We start from the raw sequence: 27,920 nt of genomic DNA on the forward strand, positions 1-27,920 counted from the left end.
ACCCTTTGCAACCAGAGATCTGAAATGCCAGAAGACGTCACGTAATCTGCAATAATCTGTGTAACGCAAGGGTTTGTCTGCTGGGTCTGTTTATGGCAAACCACGACTGCTTGTGAATACATCCCGCCAAGGACTTATTCTTACCCATGATGGACCAGCTGGCTTTAATAAAAAGCTATAAAATTAATCCTCAAAAATGGATGCAATAAAAGATAATTTGTTTAAACTGAAGCTCAACCACTCTCAATGCACAGAATCTCCTTTCTGAACTAGTATTTTCTTTCATTTTGAGTAACATCCTCTCGGCATTACAATGCCTACAAGAATCCTGTCATCTAAGGCCTTTAAGAAATTTTGCAACCGTCTACCTAAATGATGAATAAATACAGTCCATCATATGGCACCTGGTTCAGAAGAGCGTGATACCATTTGCTATTCACATGGACCTTCACGTCTCTCTGTTCCACTTTCCTGACTGTCATTTTTCACCGTTGTGACTGAAACTGCCTTTGGGCATCACATGTATCGGGAGGTACGTATTTCTATCAGGAGGTACGTATTTCCTTTTGACACACTAGCAGTAAAACACTGAGAAAAAACAGTGAATACATCTCACGACTAAGGATACTTGGAAGAAGAAGAAATGACACACTTTTCAGGTTACAAGACCACACACCAGACACATTACAGTATTACAAATGTCAGAAAAAGGCGTTTCAAAAGCATCACTAGACACGCCATAATCATCATGTATCCTTTAAAAAAAAAAAGTCAACAAGTTTTCTTTTGTAACATCTGAGTTTGTTCAGAAAAGCATCAAATTTACATAGGGAAATCCCGTCTCTTTCCAATTGCCTTGAAGGGATTTCCCTCTGCTTTTCAGTTTCTCCTTGAATAAACTTAAGAAGCCACAGGAAGAAAGGTTTTTTTGTTGATCATTTAACCTGAACGCAGCAGTTCTGCTGCGGTGCTTAGCGATAGATGTGCTTGGAATATTAAAGAGCTCGTCAATCTGATGGGGGCTGTCTGCTTCTCTTTGGGGACACCAAGTTCAAATATTCTTCTAAATCCATTATTTCAATACTTGTGTACAGGTTATTTGTTTGCTTTCTAAGCTGTTTTTTTAAATTAACTTGAATTAGACATTTTTCAGCACAAACACTATTATTTTCAAATTTTGGCATGTTCACAGCTCAAGGAATCAGTCACACAACTGTAAACAATTTATCTCTTCTCTTTAAAGGAAACGTATGGCTTCTACTCCAGCTCCATTCATTTTCGCATGCAACGTTCTGTCATCTGTTCTTTTTTACACTCTTTACAACACTAATACCTGAGGGGATTCGTGACAGTGAAATCTCTTACAACAGACTCTCCAGTTAAAGCTACACTCTCCATTCATTGCAACCAGGCTAATAAACCACAGCCTTCCCCATTGTGTGCAAAGTTTCCTTCTGAAACACTTGGGAATCACACGCGTCTATTTCCAGCCAGAATTGTCTTTTTACAATTATTTTGTCGGATAAAACTCTTCTGCAACTGACAATTCATAATTAGTCTCAGTCGTTAGACAAATATACAGGTGGACACACGTAGTTTGCCAATTCCTTTCTAAACCACAGTCCGACAATATAGTACAAACACAAACCTATGACTTTTTATTTCCTGAAAAACTCTTCTATATTTAGACTCTCCTGGATATGAGGGTGGCTCAAAACCTACCACAGCAGATCAAGAACAACAGAACAGCACACAACGCATCCCATCTTTGGGACAACTCTATCTCAAAAGCACATATGACTGCTATGAATATTCACAGGTGATTCCAGAGAAGGCAAATTCCCAAGTTCGAAATATTAAATGAACTTCTTGGCCTGTAGTATGGAAGAATGCAGAAAATGGCTGTTGCATACAATTGCAAAAAAAAAAAAAAGCAGAAAGTAGCAAAAGCCTATTTTAAAATTTGGAGATTTATTCAAAGCTCTGGCAAAGCCCATGCATCATTTCAGTGACACCAGGAGAGACTCATCAAAAAGGACCGGGTCTCCTGCTACAGTCTGACCCATCGACTCCCTCAAAGTCTCCCGATTCCCCCAGTTCGGAGGTGTCTCTGACCTTGACCTTGCTGATTTGAATGTGACAGTAGAGTAGCTGCAGTTGCCAATGACCAACCCAGCCCCTGGGCAAAGAACGTGCATCCCACGCTGGTATTACTGAGTCGATACCGTGGAAATGTTGACCACCCGCCTGCAGACTTCCATGTAAAGAAAAAGTGCTTTCACTTATAGCAGTTCCTTCCTGTCTATGTAACAGTAATGGAGAATCTGGGTAATTTTTCCTTCCTCCTGGAGAACTCTGGAATGTGGAGAGTGCCGCTTTGTTCTATTTGTTGCTGAGCACATGAAGAGTGCGAGTGAGACTGCTAAGGGTACATCATTTATTGCACGGTAATACCACCCAACTCTTAAGCCTTAATATTGTCTGACAATGCAGATCAGTACTCTGGCCAACACCTAATCAGGACCGCGGGACTGTTGAGAGAATAAAGCAGGTGAGGAAAGACAAAATGAGTGATGACATTCATTACGATACGGAGACAAATGTATTTGGCGGAATTTCACCTCTCTCGAGTGAGGAAATGCATTAGCTATTAGTCATCAGCATTTGTAGCTGGGAAGGAAGGGGAAGGGATTGTGACTTCACTGCCTTCGCTGCTGTAAAATCATCATTACAGGAGAAGCAGGTTCAGCTATCTATTCATCCAAGTACTTGCTGCTGTTCATAAATATTCTCCTTAAAAAAAACCAAACCTAAATGTGTAGAGATAAGGTGAAAAGATAGCAGGGCTTACTATCCAAGCTTGTGATGCATCACTTGAAATATAGGACACTGGATAGTAATAAAGATTAAAAGTGACAAAGACAGATGTTTAATGATGTGATATTTTTATTTATGTATGGCTCAAAGAATCACGCACTTCTTAAGCACAGCAAGAATCACGGGCTCTGCCCTAAGGAGCTCAGAGGCAAACCAAACAACACAACGATGACGGATGGTACCAACGAGCACATGAAGGAGGCATCGGGCTGTTGAGTCTCTGCTTATTTGCCAGCTCAGTACAAGCAGTGGATGAGAGACGGGGTTGACTTTAAAGGAGGAGCAAGGAGTAACAGGATTAAGTAGGACAGACCAAGTGTCGAAGCAGGAATATGCATGAGATGAGGCAAAGAAAAGAGAGTTGGGGATGGAAAGAAAAAGGCAAATGAGTCATGAAACTTGGCCAGACCAGTGGATAAGGAAGGGAGTAGAGAAGCTTTGGAGGGAATGACAAAGACAGGCAATAGCTGGGGTGTTTCTCTTTGGCAAACCAAGAGAAAAGCCCAGAGCAGACATGAGGAAGGTCTGGAGTTGGCTCAGCAGCAAAGTGATACATTTAAGCAACCCACTGCTGAAGAGATTGCAAGTTTAAGAGAAGCACAGAGAAACATAACTATGGTTCAGATATGATGTGATCTTGGATGCAAATTAATGAGAAAAGACAGAAACAATACTACACAGCACTGAAGACTGACTTAGTTCCAGATGATGAAAGTCAGAATCACAGAATCATTTAGGTTGGAAGAGACCTTTAAGAAATAACCAAACAAAAAAGTTTATTTTGTATACAATATATTAGCTTCATAGCCTCTCAGTGGTTCATCACTTCTGATGTTGACGTGTCTACATAATAAAATAATAAACTGAGGTAAAACTACAGATGTGGGAAGAAGCCACTATTAAAGAAACATAACCTAAGGGCAAAAGTCTTTTGAAGATGGTTGCAAATACACATTTTAGTTTTAAACTAGAGACAGGTGGCCTCTTGCAACGATCTGTAATAGGAAAATGAGTATATCGCAGCTTGAGTGCCTGGATTGCTCAAATGCCAAGTCCAGTAAAGCCCTATTTCCGTATCTTCTAAGACTACATTTTTATTCTTTGTTAAAACATACCCTGTTTCCCCAAAAATAAGCCCTACCATGATTTTTCAGGATTTTTGAGGATGCTCTAAATATAAGTCCTATTCAAAAAATAAGCCCTAGTTACAGTTCATAAAAAAAAAAAAAAAAAAGGTCAATTTAAATCGTGTCCAGGCAGCTATACATTTAAGAAAGTAATAAGTTTTGGAGCAAAATTAATATAAGACCCTGTCTTATTTTCAGGGAAACAGGGTAGTTACATAGGAGTTTGCTACAACAGGTCCAGATCAAAATGTTATGCCTATTCACACACCTGCACAAAAAGAAACAGTGGAAGTGTTCAAAACTGAGTTTGAACTTAATTTTCCTTCATGTTACGAATACTCTATTGCATGAAAAGAAATAGGAATAATAAAAGGCTAGCAAAGATGGCTGGTTAAGAACTGTAACAGATGTGTCCCTTTAAAATCAGATTTTACTAGCGTTTTAATGTATCATGCACTTAAAAAATACCTTGCTTTTTAAAACTAAACCCAAAACCTAGAATTTACGTAGCTCTATACACATATTGGTAACCTTACTATCCATTTGTTTCTGGATACTTTTCTGTTATTCACAGCAAAAATAACGCACACACCAAATTCACTTAAGGAAGTCAATAATGAATGACCTTCTTTTCTAATCTCAGTCTGGAATTTGTGCATTAAAAAAATGCACTGTCAACAGGACAGATATCTCCAACAAATATGCATATAGCACACGAGCCAAGGATGATATTCCAAAAAGGAAGTATGTGTTTCCGTTTTTAAGACACTGCAGGTGACTGTCTATTATTTATGTAGAGATGCTGCAACTGTAAGTGCAATAATCATGAGGTGCATGATTACGTGGGTATAGATTTGAAAAAGCAACCTCGTTACTGTCTTCTCGAAAGTCATATTTTAAAGGCAGTTCTTTGACTGCGAAGATGTTTTTGGTGTGCTGCATACTCATTTAAATGAGTACCATGTAACGCTAAGCTATTTTCAGCTTCCAAAACTAAGAGTTCGTGACTTGAGTTATTTGACAGCAATGTGTAACAGGAACAGTCATTTAAGTATGATGCCTTGTTGTCAAAATCATATTATTAATTCCTGTGGATGAATACCACAGCAATTATATCCACAATCTATCAGATCTTTGATAAGACAAGCACATGACTGAATAATTTTTATATAGAATCTGACTTGCTTGTTTTTCTTCTCTACTTGTGTAACAGACAGTAATTAATTCATCTCAAGCAAGCCCATCCATCTGTTAGATGCTGAAACACATTCAGGGCCATTCAGAGAGGTAAGTAGGTGATTTTATTAGGTCTGGAAACATTTCAAACTTTCTTGCCTGTATTTTTCCTCTCATTTGAGCTGGAGTACAATTGAAGCTGCAGCTCAACCAAATGCACAGAATAACTGCTCTGCAGGCTGTTACTGCAGCAAAGACTTTTCAAATATGTTAAAAACAGTAGAGGGGAAAAAAGCACACTCAGAACCAGATGTGACAACAGACAAGCAATACAACATATCCATGTGACACTGGGCTGAAGAAGCAAGATCCTTGTCACGGAAAAGGGAAGCGATGGTGTCTCCTTCTCTTACAACCCGCGTTCCTGACAGCAGACAATACAGCAACAGAAAGATGTACAGGAATTCAGAGAACTGAGAGGGTATCACCAACAGGAAGAGTTTTCTGAGGGAAATAGTGTTGGCTAAGGGGAAAACATTTGAGACATATCATATAAACACCAGGAATGAGGCGGTGTTATCCAGAGAAGCGAACTAGGCGTTCCACTTGTACAGCTCAAACCTTCATCATTTTTTTAAAGCAATGGAAGGCAAGGAGGATTAAACCACCTCTCAAGCCAACGTACCTAATCCAATAATGCCCAAGGTCTCCCCTCTGATCCTGGCAGCTCCAGAAGCCACTTCCCGGATCTGTTCGACGCTCTGTACTCTCGTCCCTTCTCGCAGAGCCTGGTGCAGCCAGGTGGTTCGCCTGTACAGGTTCAGAATGTGGCACATGGTAGAATCTGCTGTTTCTTCCACCGAGGCAGCTGGCACGTTACATACTGCGATACCTGTGAAGAACCGGGGGGAAAGGACACCAGTTGCCAAACGTTTCTTACTTCTTCCCATTTAACAGCAATTGAGGAGTATGGTGTTTAAATGTACAGGTATTTCAACACTTGTTTTGCACAAGTTTCTGACTGTAATGGCAGAGAGAGTACTTGACATTAGTTGATAAATATGTACAAATGTTTTTTTCTGGTATTTTATTACAATGTATGGTATTTTCAAGCTAAGGCAAACAATAAACCAATCACTGAAACTACAAAAGGAAAGTACTGAAGATGTCAGATATTAAAGAAGTCCTGGTAAGTGTTCTACATGCACACTGAACTTGATGTTTTGAATAATAAAGAGAAATCCACCTGGCTCTCAACAGTGCTCTTAATGACCATTGTTTAGATTTAATTGTGTGAGTTAGCCTTCCACCACTGAGCAGATACCCTCCCCAAAGCCATCTATACAAGCTATTAAAAAGATAAAATAATTTATAATAACAGAAACTCTTCAAAGCCCTCACAGGATGACTATTAGTATCTCCAATTCATGTATGGGTAATCACAACACAGGGAGGGACAATTTGTTTCATGCTGCACATGGGTTTGTAGAATAACAACACAACAAATCCAAGTCCTTTCCTGGCCCTTCAAATTAATGAGATAACCTATTTCATTGTCAATAGGGGAATATAAAATCTGGTTCTTCGTGGCATGTAAAGATAATGTAAAATTAAGGCTGTGTTCCTAATAGCTGTAAAGTTCCTAGTTGAAAAGGGCTTATCATCAAGCAGCTAAAAGACTGTTACAGATTTCCACATTGGATTGATTCAAGACTCACAATATTACTTAAAAAAAGGAACAAGTGATTATAATTGCATGCAAGTTATCCCATTCTGCTCTTTACCTTCCGCTACTCAATATATAGCAGTTAAGCAAAATGTTTTCTTGAAACTGTTTATGTCCTTTTTGACTCGTTTCTCTTTCTTCTTTCTGTTTCCTTCATGTTCTTGCTCTAATCATCAGCTCCCACCAATGTTTGTGTCTCAGTTTTGCTGATCGAGATCACAATCAGTATACAGGATAATTTCACGGTGGAGGAAAAAAAGCATTCTGTAGGCTAGAAAACACCCTAATACTGGCTTTGCTGTCTAGTTGTTTGGGTTTTTACATAAATAAATATTCAACGACAGCAGTATATCTTGCAAAGCAAGGAAGAAAAAATTATCTTAAATAATAGTAATAACAATAATCTGACAAATAATAAGCTTATACCATATTTATCTATGTTTCACATTCAAATGCCTTTGTTCTGCTGCCCAGCACTCTTTTACAGCTTTCTTCAGATCAGTAAACAACAACATAAGGAACCTGTGGAACTATTTGTCTTTGCTTTTGAGATACAGTGCCTGCTGAGTCACTGCTCTTAGACTGACAAAGATAAACCAGCATAATTGGCTGGGATATTAATCTTGGCATCCTGTTAACATCGATGCTACTATGAAACTCACCTTCTTAAAAAAATGGGAAAAAAAGCATGAGTGGGGGTAAACGTACAAGACTGAAAAATAACATCCCTTTAAGTGCATCATTTAAAACAGCTGCATTTACTTACACAAGTCTTTGATGGAGCACAAATGCAGGTTTTAGATAGCAAAACAAATTTAACAAGCATATCTTCTGATAGCTGGCATCAACAAAATAATGCTTTAAAGGGAGCTTAAAGACTTATATAACGTATTTGGGAAGAGAAATAAGGAATTGAACTCACCTTACAACTTCCTCCCTAACAGGTTTCCTTAGGAAATTTGGAGAAGAGTTAAATAAATTTCTCCCCTAAACTGCAGGAATTTCCTTTTCCCTGTTTTCCCTCAACTTTAAAACAGCTAACTTCTGAAAGGCAGACACATGCTGAAGCACAAAAGGCAGTGAGAGGCAAGGATATGAAGAAGAGACATTTCACATAGGAAAAGATGGTACATTATCATATCCATTGCTTCTAGCCTGCCTTTCGTCTCCCCTTTTCCCAATGCTCTCGGTGATCTCATGCGAAGTTCAGCGCTGGAAAACTCAGAAGTCAACGGGCATCACCTTGACTCCCACTTCACTTGCATCCAGCTACACTCACAACTCGTACAGATTTTCTAGTTAACAGTTAATAAACTGGAGAAAAAGTAGACCAGATCTTAAAGATTTTATCCAAGCAATGGATGTTTTCATGCGGTTTAAGAAAAGCGCAAGCATGAAAATAATAGGAAAAGCTGGTAAAAAGCCTATGAGACAGCTCCTTGAAAAACAACTTGAAAAGTTACTACCAAATTCAGGAATATATCGGACTTCATGGTCTAACTCTATAATTCAGGAGTGAATCAAAGCTTTTCGCAAAGAGCGATTAACTCTCATATTACCTCCTTGAGATGTACATTATTTGTACTAGCTCAGAAAATAAAGTGATTTGTCCCAGTAGTGGTGAGTTAGTATTTAATTCCAACCATTTCACCCTATTAAAATCAGAAATTTTTCACAGTAAACCTTCCAGCATTTATTGGTTTTTAAAAGAGTGGACAATTTTATTTCGTAAATACTGGAATGCACAAACAGGAGGGATCCTAACTGTGCAATTCAGTTTAATCACAAAATAGGAAATGAATGATTAGGAATGTGGCCACTTAGTGTTTCATACGAATGACAATTTCCCAAATCTGCTGTACTCCACCTTGAAGCATTAATGTGGATGTATTTAAATTATAAACTTGGATTACAATCCAGCACGAAGACTTGCAGAAACAGCCAATAAACCTGCCAAGATCTTCCTGTTACCAGGGATTCCCCACACAAACCAGATTCCTGACTGCTTGGGGCCTTCCATCTGGAACTAGGTTTTGGTTTTTGATCCAGATTTTACCCCAGGCCAATCTCTACATATACAGAGACATTTTCTGGGGTTCAGGACACACGTGCTGAACGGTGGCACTAGCTACAATATGTAGGAACACAGCACTGTCACATTAAAATATGTTTCCAAGACGTTCCCAGAGCATAATGGGGAACATACTTGGTGACCGCAATCTTAGAAATGAAGAATACATAGACCTTTATTCCGAGTGGTAGTTTGACCTATAGATTGTAGCTAAGAGATGGTTTATCTTTAAGTAAGAAAAGTACAAACCAGACTGTTGCTTTTTTACAGTGAAAGACTAAGCACCATCTCTACATAGTTCCAGTATCTGAATTTATTCTGAAGCAGCAACAACTAAATCTCCTATAAAATCCATATTTCTGTTTTATGGAGTGGTTTAGTACTAAATCTCATGCATCATAAATAAGTCTCAGACAGTTGATAATAATCTCATTTTTTATTCAAACAGAAGGAGCATGCTATACTGATGGAATTATATTTTGTGATTGGATTACAGCAGTAGTAGTTAAAATATACAACTGGGGTAAAAATAAAGAGATGAAAAAATTATGGCTCTACTCCTTGGATTAATATTGAACAGGTGGATTGTCATCCTGTCACAAAGCTGTTAATATTACCACTTAATTAACTAATGACAGTATCTCCATAACGACTTTTAAACATTTTGATGAGAAAATTATACAGCTTACATACTATGTTAATATAAATTCCACACAAAACATGAATGCAAAGACTTGGATGCTATCAGGTTTCTGAAGGCAAGTCGAAGATGTAAAATAATATCTTTGATAGTCATACCTAAATCTCCAGCAGATTTGATGTCAATATTATCAAAACCACTGCCAATTCGGACGATTATTCGAAGTGCTTTAAATTTCTCCAGGTCTTCTCGTGTTAAAGTGATAGTGTGATACATCAGTGCACCCACTGCTTCATTTAGTACCTATAAAATGGAAGAAAGAAATTTATTCTTTTCTTTTATAGGATCTCAGGTTAATCACTTATACACATTTTCAGGTATAAAAAGACTGTATAAGCATTAAATCCAGGTCTTTCGTTCTAAAGGTTATTTCTCCAGATATCTTCCAGGCTCTTGTTAGTCTTTTTCATCTGATGTAACCATTCCAGCGTGATGACATTAGCTTTAAAAGAACTTAGTGACCTATATTTGTGTTCTTATTAAGAGGGAAAACTCTTCTCATTTCACAGGAGATGCTCTGCAATATTTCACCCTATATACACGCATCAGTAGACTGCACCTGTACGTGCAGATGAAACACAACACGGGAGCGAGCATTCCCTTTACACAGGCAATATTTTTATGCTCCGGCAGCTGACATTCTGGTTTGAATGGAGTCACAGAGCAACATCTCTTCACCCCACACGCAGTGGTACGAGCGCTCACTGCACTGTTTAACCACTCGGTACCTGAATAGAAAACATTCAGTGACCATTACAAAACCCTCAGATAACAGTGACTGGAATCTGTCGATTCATATAAAAGGACAAAGTGTTTGTCCCTCGGCTTATTGGTACTGCAACTGTTTAGGCTCACACTGATGGAAAACTGGATGTCATATGAATTGGTTCAACTGAGATGCCCAACTAGGCATTATCCAGAAAAAGCAGCATCTCTAAGAAATAAGAAGTTGTACCAAAGCAACACTGTTACAAAAAGAAAAACAAAACAAACCCTTGTGAGAGAGAAAGAGCCAAAAAAGCAAAAATAAACTAACAGGATCTGAATTGTCTAAATATCTTTCAAATTATGTCAGAGTCCACCCAGCCCACTCAAGAGAGGTTAAGAGGACGGGGTGTGGAGAGAGCCCAACGGTTTTGAATTCTGCTGCCAAGCAAGTCATGACGCTGCGCCCCACACAGCTGAGCCGAGTTTATTGTTCAGAAAGCAGAAAATATTTTCCTCTGTATGCAAACTGGATTATTTCACTTCTTCAAAACACTGTGTTCCCACCTTCAAGGCACTACTTAACATCCAAATCATTCTACGGGACACAAAACAAGCACAACTCATTCCAATGTCTAAGCTGGTTGTGATGACTTCAAGAGGTTCCCATGACTTCACATAAAAGTTCTGCAGAGACCCTAAATTTCTTATTCAACAGACTTTGAGTACATGTACAGATTCTGTCATCTGAGTTATTTCTGCTCATACGAGCACTTTTGAGGGTACTGAAAGATCAGTAACAATAATCAGTATCAATGTATTGCATTGCAGCAAACCAGTCTCAGGCACAGAGGACTGCAGCTGTTGGAACCCAAGATCCACGGCAGTAATTATTAAAATTAAAATACACAAAGAAAAATTTTAAAATAAAAAGAAAAATAAACTCCACAAAAATGAAAGGAAACCTTACTGAACACTTCACAAAATAATTTATGCTATTTCATAAGGTGTTTCTGGACTGGAAACCCCAGTTCTAAGTCAGATAAAGACCAGAATCCTTTGAGTATAATTTGGATTTACTTGTAAGAACTGCAAAAAAAATAGAAATTAATCATCCTTAAAGAATGTGGCTACAACCTAATTCAAAGAACAGCTGTGGGCTCTGATCTTCTAAACAATCAAACACACACAAAACTCCTTGATTTTAATGGTAGGAACAATTCCTTTGGAGATTACATCTAGCAGTCACCAGTCAGAAAAACTGCGCTCATCAAAACCTGTTTCCTTGAGCTCTTATGTAGGGTTAAAACAAAACAAAACAAAACTTTATTGGTTTTGCTTCTATAGCAACATTACAGTCAGTCTACAGAAAAAACAGTCCCTCTTATAACCTCCTTGCCCAACTAAAATGCTCTTAGGTCTTGTCCCATTTTTTCCTAAAAGAAGATTTTTCCAAAATCTCACAGCTGCAACGATATGGAAACTACTTCTAATTTCCAGCCTCAACTCATTCACTACCTAGTTTGTACCCATTTGTTCTGGCACCACTGTTGCCCTTTTTGTAACCATACCTTCCCTCCTTGGTGTTCATAATCCAAATGTATTTTTAATAACTATCATATCCCCCTCTCAGCATTTGCCTGACCAGACTTCACAAGCCTAGTCCTTCCAGTCTGGTCTAGGATGATGTTCTTCCACCCCCTTCATCAGTCTAACACTTTCCCACTGCCATTAAAGAAGTCTAAAGTAGATGAGGTTCTTATGGACACGGTTTAGAGGTGGACTTGGCAGGTTAATGGTTGGACTTCAGGATCTTAAGGGTCTTTTCCAGCCAAAATGATCCAATGATTCTGTGCACTCTTGTGTGGGTGATCACACTGGCACCCAGTGTACTACTAAAGGTCTCCCCACTGTGTTACAACAACACTATCAGCAGCTTTCTGTGTACTAGAAATCTCATGGAGCCTCGTATGATGTACGACACTTCTGTGTGACAACCATCGCACTGCCAGCTGACACCTTGACTAACACAAATCTTATTCCTTCTCCCTAAAGGATGTGTTTCTGACACTTCTTTCTCTGGTTCACAACACTTGTTACCTCAATCCTCGAGGTCCTCAAGTTCTTTAGGATATCCTCGTCCTCTCCAATCAGCCATGTCCCCTGTTCTGGGCTTCATCCCATACATCTCTGTTCCTGCCATGGTTGCTCTACATGGTCATGATGCAGAAGAAAACATCCTCTGCTTAGCTGTCAGAAGGGCAAAACCTAAAGTAGCTCAGAGCTCACAATGACCCATCTGAGGCTCATGTCACAGCCAGACCCTTGTTTCCCTCTTCTCTAAGACTGGGAAAGGCCAATGTTGTGTGGTTTTAGATGTGCAAACAAAAAGCTGCTACTACATTAAGGACTGCATTAATCGGAGTTAAAGGACAGCTTAAGTAGCTCAGACATTTGTGTTTTAAAATCACATTATTTCATTTGGGAAGCAGCTTTTCACTTCCCAGTCATGCATATTTTATTAACCCGGCCAGTCAAGACTGTAATTCAAACTCTAAGAGCACTGATCTGGACCCATTATGCTACATTTTTTGGTCCATCTCAGTTATGGCTTGGCACTAGGAGGAGACAAAAATACTGGGGAGCTTGGGAATGTGTTCTATGAAAGGAAAAACACTTCTCAGCTGTGGCTGAATGCTGACACTGGTCATTTCCATAGGCAGTTATTTACCTATTGTATGGGATATGGAACAAACAGATGCAAGCGAAAAATCTTTTTGAATTTTCTTTTCAGTGTTGGAGCCTCTTCTAGGATTATGGACCAGTTAGCAAGGAAATGCACTGCCAAAAATGTAATCTTCTGTGACTATGTATTATTTCACATTAATTTGATAATTAAATTATCTTACTGCTTTCTGCAACTGGCCAAAAAGACAGAAAATTATACCAGAAAATCTGAGGTTCAAAACATTAATCAATGATGAATGTTAATAATGCCACTTACAGATTAAAAATATTAATAGTGAAAGTTTTTGTATTTTGGAATTATTCATATAAGGCATGTTCTCATACACTAAAAGCACACAAGCAACTCTGACAAGCTTGTCAATGAGTATAATCAAAACTTGAACTAAAACCAAGTACAACACATGAAATCAAAATCCATCATAAATGTGAACAGTTCTGGAAAATGAAATAATCTTTAGAAGAAATAACTGTGCATTAAGCGTAATTTACTGATCTCTTACAAAACACACCCAGTGGTGGACACATGAGAGAAACAGGGAATATCACAGATCTATAGAATGTCCTGAGTTGGAAGGGACCCACAAGGATCATTGAGTCCAACTCCTGTCCCTGCATGTGACAACCCCACAGTTCACACCGTGTGTCTGAGGACGTTGTCCAGTCTCTTCTTGAACACTGTCAGGCTTGGGGCTGTGACACCTCCCTGGGGAGCCTGTTCCAGTGTCCAGCACCCTCTGGGTGAAGAATCTTTTCCTCGTGTCCAACCTAAACCTCCCCTGGCACATTTTCCTGACATTCCCTCAGGTTCTGTCATTGGTTGCTAAAGAGTAATAAATATATGCATTTTTAAAGTTTTTTTTTTAATGAACTTGATTGATACAACACTCACCAAATCCTAGTACAATTTTATTGCAAAGATATCAACTCCTGTAATTTGAGTGAGATAACATTTAACGAGCAAGCTAGAAATTTCAGATGAGCCCATGTACATGGCAGTCAGACAACGCTCTTTCACGAGGAAAGGCAACAGGCAAAATTTGAGAGAATAAGCAGAGTTTGCTGTGTACCGTCACCAGCCACTCCTGCTTTCATCAGGCTACACTTGGGCTTTTAGGGAAAAAAGGATGTGAGATAAAAAATTGAAATAAAGGACACACGCTGGCTTCCTTCTGTTACCAAATTATTATGTAGCCCCTCTGCATAATTTCAATACCTTCAGACTTACTTCCAGGTGAAGCCACAGCCCACTGCTTGCTGAAAGGCTTTTTCATACCCTCCTCAACGAGCTGACACCCCTTCCCATCACAACTGCTCAGACTGGTCTTTCTGCACCAGGTCCTTTAGCCATCATGCCAACCATCACACAGTCGTTGTGATACACGCGCTTCACATTATTTGTGGAAAAACTCTTAGCATCTTGTTTATTTTTTTACAAAAAAGCATAAACATATCATAACATGCTAAGTACAGAACAGCAAGGCCTCCTCTTTGGTCATCTAAACATACACTAGTAGATTTTACTATGAGAGATTAATCCCAGAGGCTTGCAAATCAAATCTAGAGTACAGCAACATAATGTAGTATGTAAAATGCCAAACTACTTCAATGTAGAGACAGAATACTTATAAATTACATATTGTATATGACAGTATTGCATTTTTTTTTAAATATTTCTAGAAAATCATCACTAGAAAGTGCCATACTTCATCTGGTTCTAGCAGCTACAGGGTATTACATTTCTTGCACTTGGGAGCTTGATGTGTTATCTCTAAAAAAAATACGTTCCAGTATCATCAGCAGACTTGAGATCTTTTGCATATTGGAGTAGCGAAAAAAAATGTACTTTACCTGAATGGAGCATTATTTGACTTGCAAGAAGCAGCTACACAACGAATTTGTAATCAACAGCCAGGAATGCTGCTGCAGAATGTAGCTGCTCTCAAAGCCTCAATACAACATTACAGAGGGTGTATGTGAAACTAATGGCGTTAAAACTCAAAAGAAAAGCCAGTGTACTCAAAGGGTATTTAACAGAAATCCAAACCTCTGCTAGTTTGTGCTGCTCTTTATGAGCTCTTGTTTCTCTTTACAAGACTCTCAGCTCCACGTTAGGTTCCCAGGATCTGCAGTGCTGCCAGTAACCTGCCCGTTTCATGATACGCACTTTATTCAGCCAGAATATTGTCTAGTTGTCCTGGTTTTGTTACAAGCTTCTCTTTTAGTGAATTTGCCTGTCAGCTAAAGCTTCATATTAACTGTATTCTCCGGGAGACCCAGATACATGCTTTGGTAACCATAGCAATGGAATGTGAAGCTATTGATAAGCATGGATGGACATCTTGTGAGAGAGGCAACGAGAAACAGGTGACCAAGAAACTGACCAACTGTGTATAACATTCCATTCACGTGAATACTTCATATAAAAGTGGGAGATCACAAGGATCTCATCCCTTTTTTTTTCCCTTTTCCTTATGGCCGACATTAGGAGAGGACCTTGCAAGTCATCGCTGCAAACTGAGGCCCAGTGACAGACTGAATCCAGCTCCGGTTGGCTGCAGAGTCCAGTCCAGGACTTCGGGTGCCGGCTCTGCAGTTGCTGAGACTTTCAAGATTGGTTTTGTATATTTTGTATTATTTTCTCTACTCTTATTAGTAGCATTAGTAAAACATTGTTAATTTTTCCAACTCTCTTCTCTCTGTCCTTCTTTCCCTCCCGATCGCCTGTCCCAGTGGGAAGGGGGGAGAAGGAGGGGCTAAAGGGGGAAGAGGAGGTTTATTAACCTCCTACATCTGCCACGGTTTTATTGTCACCCCGCAATCATAAACCCTCGACGCTAGTGTAGACCTTAAATATTAATACTTAGGTTTACACTGTACATAGATACAGAAAGTATAAACATTTGACACAAACATAAACAAAACTTCCTTGCACAGTCCCCAAAAAAATGCTCTAAAAACCATATACACACACACACTGGATAGCCTACATATGCACACACAGGACATGTAATTGAGTATTTCTAGCTTTATTATTATACACTGTTGGAAAATATATACACACGACTCTACATATAACCTGCGTACCCTATAGCAAACTTCCTTTTAAAAACTGTATTAACAGTCTTTCAAGCCAGGATTTACTGACAATTATATATGGTTTCCTGACAGAGGTCCATTTCAGAATATACACTCTGAAAACAATTTTACTAAATAAGAGACTTTAAATGAAAAATCTTTGTTTTTAACAGCAGTTCTGTGTGTCAACTTGCACGATCTATTAACGAGGCAGAATTAGGTACCATTCCAGCTCAAGGTGCTATGACGGATTCAACAACTAAAGGCTCATTGTGCCATGAAAGTCACTGATGACAATGCAGCAACCCACACAACTCTGTCTCAAAAAACCTGTTAATAATCACCAGCAATTTTCAAGCCTCAAAGATCCTTAGTAACACCTGGTAGTGGGAAATAAAGTAAAAAGCTTGTTGATAATCACAAATGTTAGACCCTAATGTATCTGTATGACTGATCCATGGTACTTCCAGGGTATAGCAGCACTCCCAATCTGGTTTTTAAAGGGTACCAGTTCCAAGGAGACACTGTATGTTAACTACTTGGATGTATAATGAGGTGTAGTAAAAGCATTTAGGTTTCCTTTTGTAAAGTCATAAGGAAACTTATCCAAGGCTCATCCAAACACTTCAGTAAAATCACGAGGTTTTGGATGAGCCCTCAGGCAACAACTTATTCCCAAGTATATACTACTGTTTAGAACAAGGCAGCTTCCTTTCAATCTGTATTCTTCGAGAATTTAATTTTGATGGAAAACTAAAATGCTGCAACTGCATGATGAGTATAAACAGCACTGATGGTATCAATGCAAGATTGCAGCTTTACTCCTAAACAAAGAAGAATCTGAAGCTGGAAGAATTATCTTACTTAACCATTGATATAATAGGAACAAATCAAAGCCTCAGCTGAACAACAGCACTATTCTTGATTTGTTTGTATCAGTTTCAAAAAACATTTGTCGCATTGTAAAAGGTCTTCGGCTCTTCTTTCAAGCAGTCCTCAATAAAAATGCAATGACTTGAAAAGCTCCTACATTTAATTCCTATATAAGAGTGTGATTGGAAAAATTTCAAGTCCTACATAGCTGAATAGGAAATTTTTTTTAACTAAAAATACGGACATGTAGTATTCCTGTGAAGATTAACTTATTTTGTGCTTTCATAACAGGAGTCAAAGGATCCAATACATTCTAACTTAACCCAGTCACTCGTAAGGCCGGAGCACAGGTTTACCAGACAGATATTTTCCCGTTTCCAACAGAGTATCCCATTCTCTTCCATGTTCTGGTAAACTGGGTATCGGCATGAAGCAGCAAATCCAGTTAAAAACACACACATTTTTGTCTTCTAGCCCATTTGAGACAATGTAAGAAACCAAATAAGTACACAGAAAAAAAGAAAACATACACAACTTGAAACAAACTCTTGACTTCTGCCTAGCCTGCGAGTTTTAATTACAGACCATCCCTAATCAGCTGTTTTTCTTGGCTTTTTCCTTTGGGTTTGCAAGGATCACTTCATTTTCTCTCTGCCTGGTCGAGATGTCTATTACCATATCCTGCATATGATGTTTACATTCAGTGTGCTCCGTGTTACAGAATACACAGAAGTCAGGAAGCCTGAAGAGTAAAGAATTTGAACTCCAAAAATCTTTGGCAGCACAAAGACCTCAAGGCTGTGCTGGAGTCAGTGATGAAGGTACAAAAGTGGAAGAAAGGAGCAATACTGAAGAAATCAGAAGTGCTGGGTAGGCTGCCAAGGAGCCAGGAAAAAGTAGAAAGCTGTGAATGGCCCTGAAAAGAAAAGGCACTGGGGAAAAAAGAGGGGGAAAAGACATGAGACCAAAAAATGTAATTCGACCTAGAATGAGGATGGAAGTAAGCAGATTTTTTTTGGATGAGCACCTACATTTTTGGCAGAACAAACCAAAACACCATGTACACTTGGAGGCAGTCTGAGATGGTTACTGAAAAGACTGATTTACACACAACCATAAGACAAAAAAAAAATCAAACATGGTAACTTGCACTGACAGTAATGTGATCTCTAAGAAAGAAATTGAACCACCAAAATTTTAGAGTAATTTTCACCCTAAATGGCACAAGTTTCTTGACAGGATGCAGTGAACTTAGTTTGACAAATGTAATGCTCAACTTCACACAGCCAAGTACAACATCTACACTAAAACAGACCTGAAGAGTCAAAGCACAAACATATCACAGAATGTCAGGGATTGGAAGGGACCTCGAAAGCTCATCCAGTGCAATCCCCCTGCCAGAGCAGGAACACCCAGCTGAGGTTACACAGGAAGGTGTCCAGGCGGGTTTGAATGTCTGCAGAGAAGGAGACTCCACAACCTCCCTGGGCAGCCTGGTCCAGTGTTATCCATATACATTGCAGCCTTTCAGACTGGCTTGAAAACGAACCAGTTTTTATAGGGCAGGTTGGTAAAAAATTAAAAAGGAAAAAAAAAAAAAAAAATCAGAAAAAACCCTATACAGGAGTAATTTCTAAAGAAGAGTAATAAGTGTTCTCTAACTACAAAGTTATTTCAAAACCTTGGGTCATTCTCAGTAAATGTAAGTATTCACTTGAGCCTGATTTTCAAAGCGAAGAGAACAGATCTTCGCCATCCACCCTGCCTTCCAATGCAGCGGCCCAGGGAGTTAACTCTCCGAGATGAAGCAGTGTTCTCATATAAGTTATTATTCATTTGCAACCTTAAAAAAAGTTACTTATCTTCCATACTTTAATTTCCTCAGCCATAAAAAGAGAATGACCAACGAACCCTTTGGCGTAAGGAAATCGCTACAGACCTGCAACTTGTACATTAACCAATTTGGAGAACATGTTCTTTAATGACCACACACAATAAGGTATAAGCAGGACGTATACAGGGTCAGAACCATTTGCTGACAAGTGGCATTCAAATAATCATTTCTTCTCCTTTGTGTTAAAATCTCTCAGTCTCCTTGCTTCTCTATGAAAAAACAGCATCAGTAACATCTTTCAAATTCCACCCCAAATTTCCCAGCCTGCCTTCTGCAACTTCAGACCGCCTAAATATCTATTTCTCTGCTATCCTATCAAATTTGGTGTCCCCTCTTAAAGACAGGACATATATGAACGAAAAAATCCAATTCCACCTTCTGCTTTCAGCAAGCTCATCTCAACACTAAACCTTCTCCTGATTTTTCAGTCATCTTTTATAATGGGGATCAGCCTTTTGCAAACTAACATCCACTATCAAAATGTGTATTTTAAGGAACAGGACAACATCACTTGGTATGGCCAGGAATGTGCATTCATAAATACGTGAGTATTTTAGACGCTGCTTTAAATATGCGACACCTAAATTTCAAACTTCCCTTGAAAACAATTTTGTATTTACTAAAGCCCCATTCCCAAATAAGGTATTACACAAGCAGTACTAAAACATGGATGTTTCTCTACTATAACTCAAAAGGTATGTGGAAAATAGACGTTCTTCACTGCAGATAACAATGGAAATGAACACTTTTCACATGGAAGTGAATGGTGCTCAACACCAACCTATGTTACAGTAATCCAACAGGATAACAAATTAAAGTTTGTAACTTATTTTTGCAAAAATTTATTAGCTGGCAGAACAGTGGTACTTTGCAAACCCAACTTGTTTAGGACTGCACCACCATCTGGATTAGTGAAAAATCTGTATTATGGCAATGTAGCCAGTAAAAATCTATTTTCCAGATGTATTACTTAGCTCATTAAGAATGAATTATTTTGGTATAATAAAAAACAAAGTATGCAAGTTTTTGTATCACCCGCTAAATACACACACTCTTGTGAAGATCAGCAACAGATTACCTCTGTTACTCAGCAGTTATTCAAATGCATTGCTGAAGCTACAATTACAGATACACAGACTGACTCTCAGTCTCGAGATCTGTAAAGTTCATTTACCGCACCTCACTGATAACACAAAATACTGCGCGTTGCTAAGGCAAAGCATTTGTGTCACACAGGAATTCCCCAGTCTTGACATATCAAACATAACTTACGTTTATTTCAGTAAGCAAATCATAAAACTACTCAGGTGGTGCAGTTGCCAATGTTCACCTGAAGAGCCAACTGCTGTGATCTACTAAAAAAGGTGCAACAGCATTGATGTTACTTATTCTCTACATGCTATTTAGTCCTCCTAAAAGGAATCCAGCTATTTCATGTATTGAGCTTCTGGCAGTGGTGTGAAAACTGTAAAATAACAGCAACTTTTCTACATAATTCAAATAAATACACCAAAATAAGGCATTATATCACATATTAGCTTTTGATATGTCAAAAGATAAAAGGGAACTGAGAGAAAAAAGCTTGCGTTGAGTATCTCTCCAATTTATAAAAAATAAAGCGCAATACTTAATTATGATTGTCTTTGAACTTTATTTTTTAATTAAAAAGAACACAAACAAAAAACCAAAACCACAAACAAACACCCCCAAACTGTATCCAGTTCTATGAATCTCCAGTTACCAATGAAGACAGAGAAGTTTTCACATCTTTGCATTCGTTTTCATGTTAGTTACTGTTTGGTTCTCATTCACTGCCACAACACTGATGAGTCTTAACTGGATGCACAGCAAAAACACTGGTCTTTTTCAACACATGTTAAAGAGAAGGTTGAAATCAGCATTACACTTTGGTAAAACCCTTCTGTTTCAAAATAGAATGTCACAACAAACTAGAAGTTCAGGTTTTTATGCAATCCCATTGACCATCCACTGTGAAGATGGTCTTCTATATGACAGTATAAACACATTAAAAAAACCCCATGAGATCAGAACTGTAGTACTGTCAACTTAATCTAGCCTATATTTCAAGAATCATCTAAGAAGTCTAGTTTTAACTATCCAGTGAGAAAAAACTAATGAACGGAGAAAAAGGGTGTTTGGAATGCAGGTTATTTCCTAGGAGGATTTTTTTTTTTCCATTTTCCTATTCGCATTAGAATTTTATTCTATCTAAAACGCAGCTCAACAAAACAAGCTAGTGACGTTAAATCAGTAGTGATGCAGCAGAAAACAACCTTAAATATCATTCTTGGCAGAAGCTTATTCTTGTGCTGGGAAGGGGACAGGGGTAAGAGAGGAAATCTGAAAGTCTGCAGAGATATCGATCAAGAATCTATGGACTGGACTTCAAGAGGGGGGACTCATGTCTGGTGTTTGCCTGAACCATGAGAATCGGCAGTTCTAGTTTGCTGTGTTGATACAGCACAACACTTTAGCCTTCTCTTTATTTTCTAAAAAGAGATAAAAACAACCATAACCCAAAACACACACAAAAACCCCCACTACCTGCCACTTACACAATTCGGAAGTTTTAACAATGAAAATTATTTTTGCAGAATAAAAGTATTTTTCTTAAGAAATAAGAAGCGGAATAGTTGGTTGATGGATTCTCACCAGGAAGGTGTTAACGTGAAGCAGCCTACAGAAAATGGGATTGATTTACCTGATAACAAAAGTTAGTATTGGTATTATTTTCAAGTAGCTGCCTTTGTAAGAAAGCGTTTACAGAAAAGATTAAATCTGTCATCATAGAGAGAGACTTTAAAATGTTTAACACTGCTATATACTACAAGAACATAAAAAGTAAATAAACAATTTAAACAGTTGAGAATTCAAAATAATGAAAAGCTTCTGAAAACCTGTCATGAGCCCAAGAGCTGTTGTAATAAATGCAGGACAAGTCTAACAAGGTATCAGCAGAGAAACACAAATACTGATGCAATTTGGTTTGGTTGTCACAATTCCTTAACTCCAGAATCACACTCGCCAGTACCGTACGCACCAAACAAGATATAGACAGTGACCTAAGAAGCCTTTATAATACCTGGATCTGTAGTTGTCTATCCTGGATTTTTGCTGCAGAAGAAGAAAATAAATTCCCATGGAAGGGCCCCCCGATTGCCCTCCCCTGCACTTGGCTCCTCCCCTGCTGTCGTATTTATTACATTTTTTACCTCTATAGGAGCTGCAAGGCTGGTTTCATCTTTTATCAGGTGAAAGAATATTTGGCATATGAAGCTTACTCTGCTAGCCAACAACTTCACCAAAATTAATTCTACCTCTACAGAAATATGGATGTGAAAATGCTCTATTGCTCTGTTTGGGGTAGATATGAGGCCTACATGCTGAAAAGAAGTTTCTAAAGAGAAAAACGTAGGCGTCTGGGCCAGCTGGCTCCCTCAGCTACCATCACGAAAAATGGGTTTCCCCCTAAGTAAATGAAGAAACCTTTGACAACAGTAAGAACCACTGGTTGTTTTACAGCTCCCAAACCACCAGGATGGGTGTGAACTTCTGGAATACCACACAGTTAACACACATTTTTAAATTCATTTACTAGATACATTTTGGGTTAGCATTTATTTTGAAACCCTCCTGCGGTGGCAATTCTCCGTGCACAAGGCCTCCTAACCTGATTTGCACAATTCCTTGGCTAAACAGAGAAGTTTGAAAGCTCTCCACATGGTCAATCCAACACTGAGATCTGACTTCCCAGCTGAAGGCTGAGCAACAGTGTTTCCGAGAAGCATTTCAAAATACCATGTAACAATATAGTTTTCCCCGAGGTAACTCTCTCCATGAATCTAATTCAGTAGGTAAGCATATGGACAACATCCAGAGAAAGATACACCGCACAAAAGCGCATTTCAACACAGATACTTTCATCTTTGTTTCATCACAATGACCAGTAACTCACTCACTAAGGTAATCAACCATTAACCAAGATGTAATAGCTAAACACACAGTCATGGCTAACACAACACCGTCTCTGTTCATAATCTTTAACATCTGTTTCCTAAAACATTGGAATTATACCTGTAAATATTACCTTTTCGTGAATTTCTTGTGTAGACTGAGCATCACAAAACGCCACTGTGGCCACATCCTTCAGAATAGGCATTTCTACTGTACAATCCCTGCCATCCAGCAACGCTACCAAAGGGCGCGGGTGCATGGGCCCATTCATGATTGGAGGTCGAATGCCTACGAAGAAACAGAGAAGACTTGTTATTCAAGCCATGCAAACGTAATTTACAAACATAGGCTATAGCTAGTCTGTTTATTCTGATGGCAGAAAAGGATTTCAAGGACTGAAGCTAGTAAAACAGGAACAAGTTTATCATCAGCAATCAACCAAACACAGAAGATCTAACAAAAAATGCCATGGAGGTTCAGAATGCTGAGCAGTGGAAGAGGGATAAAACCACTATTGGAAAAGTATATGTATTTTTTTAAAGAGATATCCTTATTGCATTATTAAGAAGTGTCTGTGCAATCTCAGCCAAGGCTTATGTTTTGATTGGATTCCACACCTTTGTGAGCTCTAGACAGAGTGACAAATAGCTTGTCCAGGCTTGTAGGAGTGTAGCTTATGGAATATCATAAGGCAGTCAGTGAGGATTTCAGTATTCAGTTTACATACACAATGATGCTCTGCTGAAACTAAAACTTAACTGGAAAAAAGCCTACAACAGCAAGATTTTGAATTTACTGTCCAAGTCTACAGGCTAAACTGCTGATCTATGTAGGTCTGCTTAGACTAAGAAGTTTTACAAAACTATTCTGTCCAGCTTAGACAAACAAACACATCATACTTAATCCACAATTGAAAACTCTTACAACATATGAACAAAATGTCCCTCCCTAAATCAACATCATGCTTGGAACATTGCAGAGTGACCAAAAAATACATTTTAGATATCTGACGGAAGGAAAATCAGTTGGAAGTGCACACTTAATTTATCCTCTTTATGGAGTCTTAAAATGAAAAGTAATCCTCATAACAAGATACTTAGCATCTTTTTAACAGTATAGATGCTATAAATACACAAAAGTACTCCAGGGAATAATACTAAACCATTACACTTACACAAAAGTAGTTAAGCGTGGGTGGAAAAAAGGGACTTCCTGAAGAGATAAGGGAAAGCAAAACAAAGAAAAAAGTACGTGATTTTTTTTCCTCTTTTCAAATAAGTAGTTTTAAACACCGCAAAGTGAAGCAGGCTAGATATTTCTTGTACGCAAATTTCAACAACATTTTTGGTGCAGCGTGAATTTAAAAACATTGCTCATCGCTTGATAATACAAGTTAGTACAGCACTAATGCAAAAGACTGAGGGTCCTCAGCTACCTTCTGTAAGAAATCCCTGCATTTCAAGTCGCAGCCTATGTCAGAAAGCAAGCCCTGAGAGACTGTCATCTGCATTTAAGTGGATGGGAAATCCAAGTTGTACAAGATAGGTGGTGAACAGAAACAGCTGCTGGGAAAAGAGACTTCACAAGTCAAGAGAAGCAGCATATACCTTCCCCACCTGGACCAAGCTCAGGTCTGGGGCCAAAGAAATACAGCTGAGGAGACTCTTGCCCTCCTGGTCTCAGCCATCCAGCCTGCACCTGATAAATGTCACGTTCATCTCTAAAGTCAGGGTGATGGCCAAGCCCTCCTGCAATTTGGCATTTAAGTTCTTTACCTATTCAAAGAGTTGTTATACTTGAAAACCAAACCAGAGTCACTACATTTGGATCTTTTTTGTTCTAGTCCCAGCATCTCCCAACAAGTGGTGATGCCAATGGACTGACCCAGCAGCTCTCTCACCACAGCAGACAAGAAAAGTATTCAAAGATTTCCATGGGTACAACATCCATGAAAACTATTCTCTCTTGTAAAACCATCAATTCCTAATCTCTGAGACAGACATGCTTAGAAAAACTTGTGGCACACAGATTCTTTCAGTAATTAAATTGAAGCCTTCTTAATATAATTTTTAAAAATCATGCACCTTCCTAACTTGCAACTGTTACCTGTTTGAACCAGAAATGGCCACATAACCCTCATAGTAATTTTTAGTAAATAAACCACACACACTAATTATGTGGTACAGGACACAAACGCTACATGAATACACAATGTAAAGCTACATAGTTATCCAGAGAACAACTACTATCCTTTAATGGGAACCGAACTATAAAACCCCACATTAAATTTACTTAGGAACACCCTAAAATAAAGCATGCTATAGACTCATTCCTGTTTCTTTCAAAATAGTATATGTAATAGCATTAGTAAAATGCAATTATGCCTTGAAGCAAATGTAAAAATGACATTGCAAGTGCTATTCATATTTCATAGAATAACCATGGTCATTTTGCTACTGAAATGTTTTGGTCATTGTCTTAATAGTCAGTCCAGCAAAGTCAGGATTTTAACAACCCTGAATGCTAGCTAAAATAAAATTGAACAAAACAAAACAAAACCAGAACTTCGATACTAAAGTTGTTGAAGATGAATGAGGACAAACATGGCACAGATTATTCCCTCAGTGTGACAACTAAAGCACCTCTGTCAACAGAAGAGCGCACAGTCCAAACAGATAACAGAACATGAGACTAAAAACTGCCACTTTTAAGAAACAGTTTTCTGACTAGAGCTATCTTGGAAAACCATGAAGCACAGTATCACAAAACACAATCCTTCAAAATACTGATTTCTCTCAAATACATGAAGGTGTGGTCTGGTTTTCCCCTCATGCCAGTGTATCTATGGATTTCACCCCCCAGGTTCTCGTGTCTAATGCTGGTGCTAAGTGGCATCGGTCAGATGGAGCCCCAAAGCACAGGAAGTCAGAAGAACAATCAGAAGAATAAACCCTCCCCAAATCTCAGGCTTTAAATCCCCAGAACTCAAACACACCCAGTGACCTTGACCATGAAACCCCTACAAACCTTTGCTTACCAAAATCCTTTCTGAACTTCGGCATATTTCCTGTTGCACAATCTCTCTGCCTAAATACCGTATCACTGAATAGCAGACAATAACTCAACACTTACGTAAACTTACAGTAATTTAATCAGTGGCAGCCACTATTTAAAGTTCACATTTGGAAAGACACAGTTTCACTATGAATCAGAACCCTTTGAACAAAAAACTTCTTCTTCCCCCATTTAGATACGTTCTGCCTGTTTCTTATCTAGAAATGTCATACTGCACCATGTGTTTGGCTTTGCAGCAGACCCTTGGAGTGGCAGGATAAAGCAATGTGTATTTAAGAGCAGTATTTTCCCTGCCTGTATTAACAGTAAATCATGCAACTCGGTGCCAGAACGGAATAACTGTAAAACGGTCAAAAGTGACATTCAACACCACAAATGTGAAACTACTTTAAAAAAATAATTTCACTTAGCTGGCTTATTGAAGTATACGGTATAGCATTTCACATAACACAGATAATAAAAAATATACCATCCACCCCCACACCCTAGAACTTGTGTTATGGGAAAACAATCTCAGTTTATCCTAACTTCAGACTTTCAGGAACCCCTACCAACCTGACATTTCTTAATCTGAGCTTGATTTCCAGGGTCATGAATTCGATTTCTCAACGCTTTACAATCTTCAGTATTCTGAGGCAAAATAGCAGCCTGTCATTCCATCCTCATTTCCATGTCTTTAATTTTTCTTGCAGCCTCCTGTAATCTTGAACCAAAGCTTTTAAACTTCTTATCCACTGCAACCTCTGTAGCCTGGATGGCGTTCAAATTTTTACTAAAAATTAAACACAAACAATACATTAAAACAACATTAAGGGTCTGACTGGTGCTCGCAGAAGCCAGGAAACTCTGAAGTTAAAGCTTCTCACTGCATCTGTACCCTTCCCCTTTTGCTGCTGGCTTTCCACCACGCCAGCTGCACTGTCACCACAGCAGGGACAGCAGCAGAGGGTGACGGGGCGCAGGGCAGCAGGTGACTGTGAATGGATGTACCTGGAACAGTCTGCACACGTTTTGCCCAGGTGAGCAAGGATCTGAGGACAGTGTCTGATCTCCACCACCACCCATGCTGGAGAGCCAAGTGCTCCAGCGAGTACCCTAGATGGAGTGAGAAGCCTTAACTCTGAGCTTGCTGGGGTTTTTTGGGGTGTAAGTCAGGCCCTTAAGGTTATCTAAATGTATTAAAGAAACCCACCAAACACCACTGTTTCCCCTGACTGCTCTAATCCAGTTATTAGTGGGGTGGGTTTTTTGTTTGATTGTTTTCCCTGCAATACAAAGATAATGTGGCAGGTAAGGCTCCTGCCCCACCAACAGCTACTGTGCCAGTGACCACTGGAATTTTTCTAAGGAAGTATAATGTGCACACAGAGAGCAGTTACCTGCTACATACAGACAACAGAAGACTGCCGTTTCAGAAACTATTTGGACTAGTTGTTCTAAAAAATGAAAAATATCAAAACCTTATTCTAGTCCGGCTTTTATGAAAAAAAAAGTCTTGGAAATGTAAAAAGCAGCTTTCGGGTGCAGAACCAGACAGGAGGTGAGCCCCACGCACAAGCATTTCAAGTGACTGTGACTCCCTCACGAACCAGAGGTTTAATGAACTTATCACCCAGCTTTGTAATCAAAACTGCAGAGGGCAGCTTGAGCTATTACCTCCATACCTCTGACAGCACAGGGACTTACAAATAATCACACCAACCTCAGCATAAGATGTATTTCTTTTGAAGTTTAAAGAAAAAAAAGAGTCATCCTTAAGCAGGCTAGTTTCCTCCCTCCTCCCAAATCCCAACTGCAGCTCCTGTTGCTCCTGAAACAAAGATGCATCTCTGTGTGCCATGCTCCAAGGGGGACAGTTGAGGCCAAAACCATTCGACATCCTCACAACAGGAGGACAA

The 27,920-nt window shown here is 38.9% G+C and overlaps 1 protein-coding gene across 8 annotated transcripts in view; it reads right to left on the reverse strand.

The window, feature by feature from the left end:
- Window positions 1–27,920, reverse strand: part of CTBP1 (C-terminal binding protein 1) — a 253,013-nt gene that overhangs the window by 16,441 nt on the left and 208,652 nt on the right. For 5 of the 8 annotated variants that reach the window (XM_065836374.2, XM_065836373.2, XM_071808473.1 and 2 more), the window contains 3 exons: window positions 23,081–23,235; window positions 9,776–9,920; window positions 5,866–6,072 (listed from right to left, as the gene is read on the reverse strand). In XM_065836374.2, the coding sequence (XP_065692446.1) occupies window positions 5,866–6,072; window positions 9,776–9,920; window positions 23,081–23,235 (507 nt within the window). Of the gene's footprint in view, window positions 1–5,865; window positions 6,073–9,775; window positions 9,921–23,080; window positions 23,236–26,577; window positions 26,795–27,920 lie in introns of all 8 variants that reach the window. The other 3 variants (XM_065836377.2, XM_065836376.2, XM_071808475.1) reach the window with 1 other exon arrangement.

Source organism: Patagioenas fasciata, chromosome 4, assembly GCF_037038585.1.
Source record: "Patagioenas fasciata isolate bPatFas1 chromosome 4, bPatFas1.hap1, whole genome shotgun sequence".
Lineage (NCBI taxonomy): Eukaryota > Metazoa > Chordata > Aves > Columbiformes > Columbidae > Patagioenas > Patagioenas fasciata.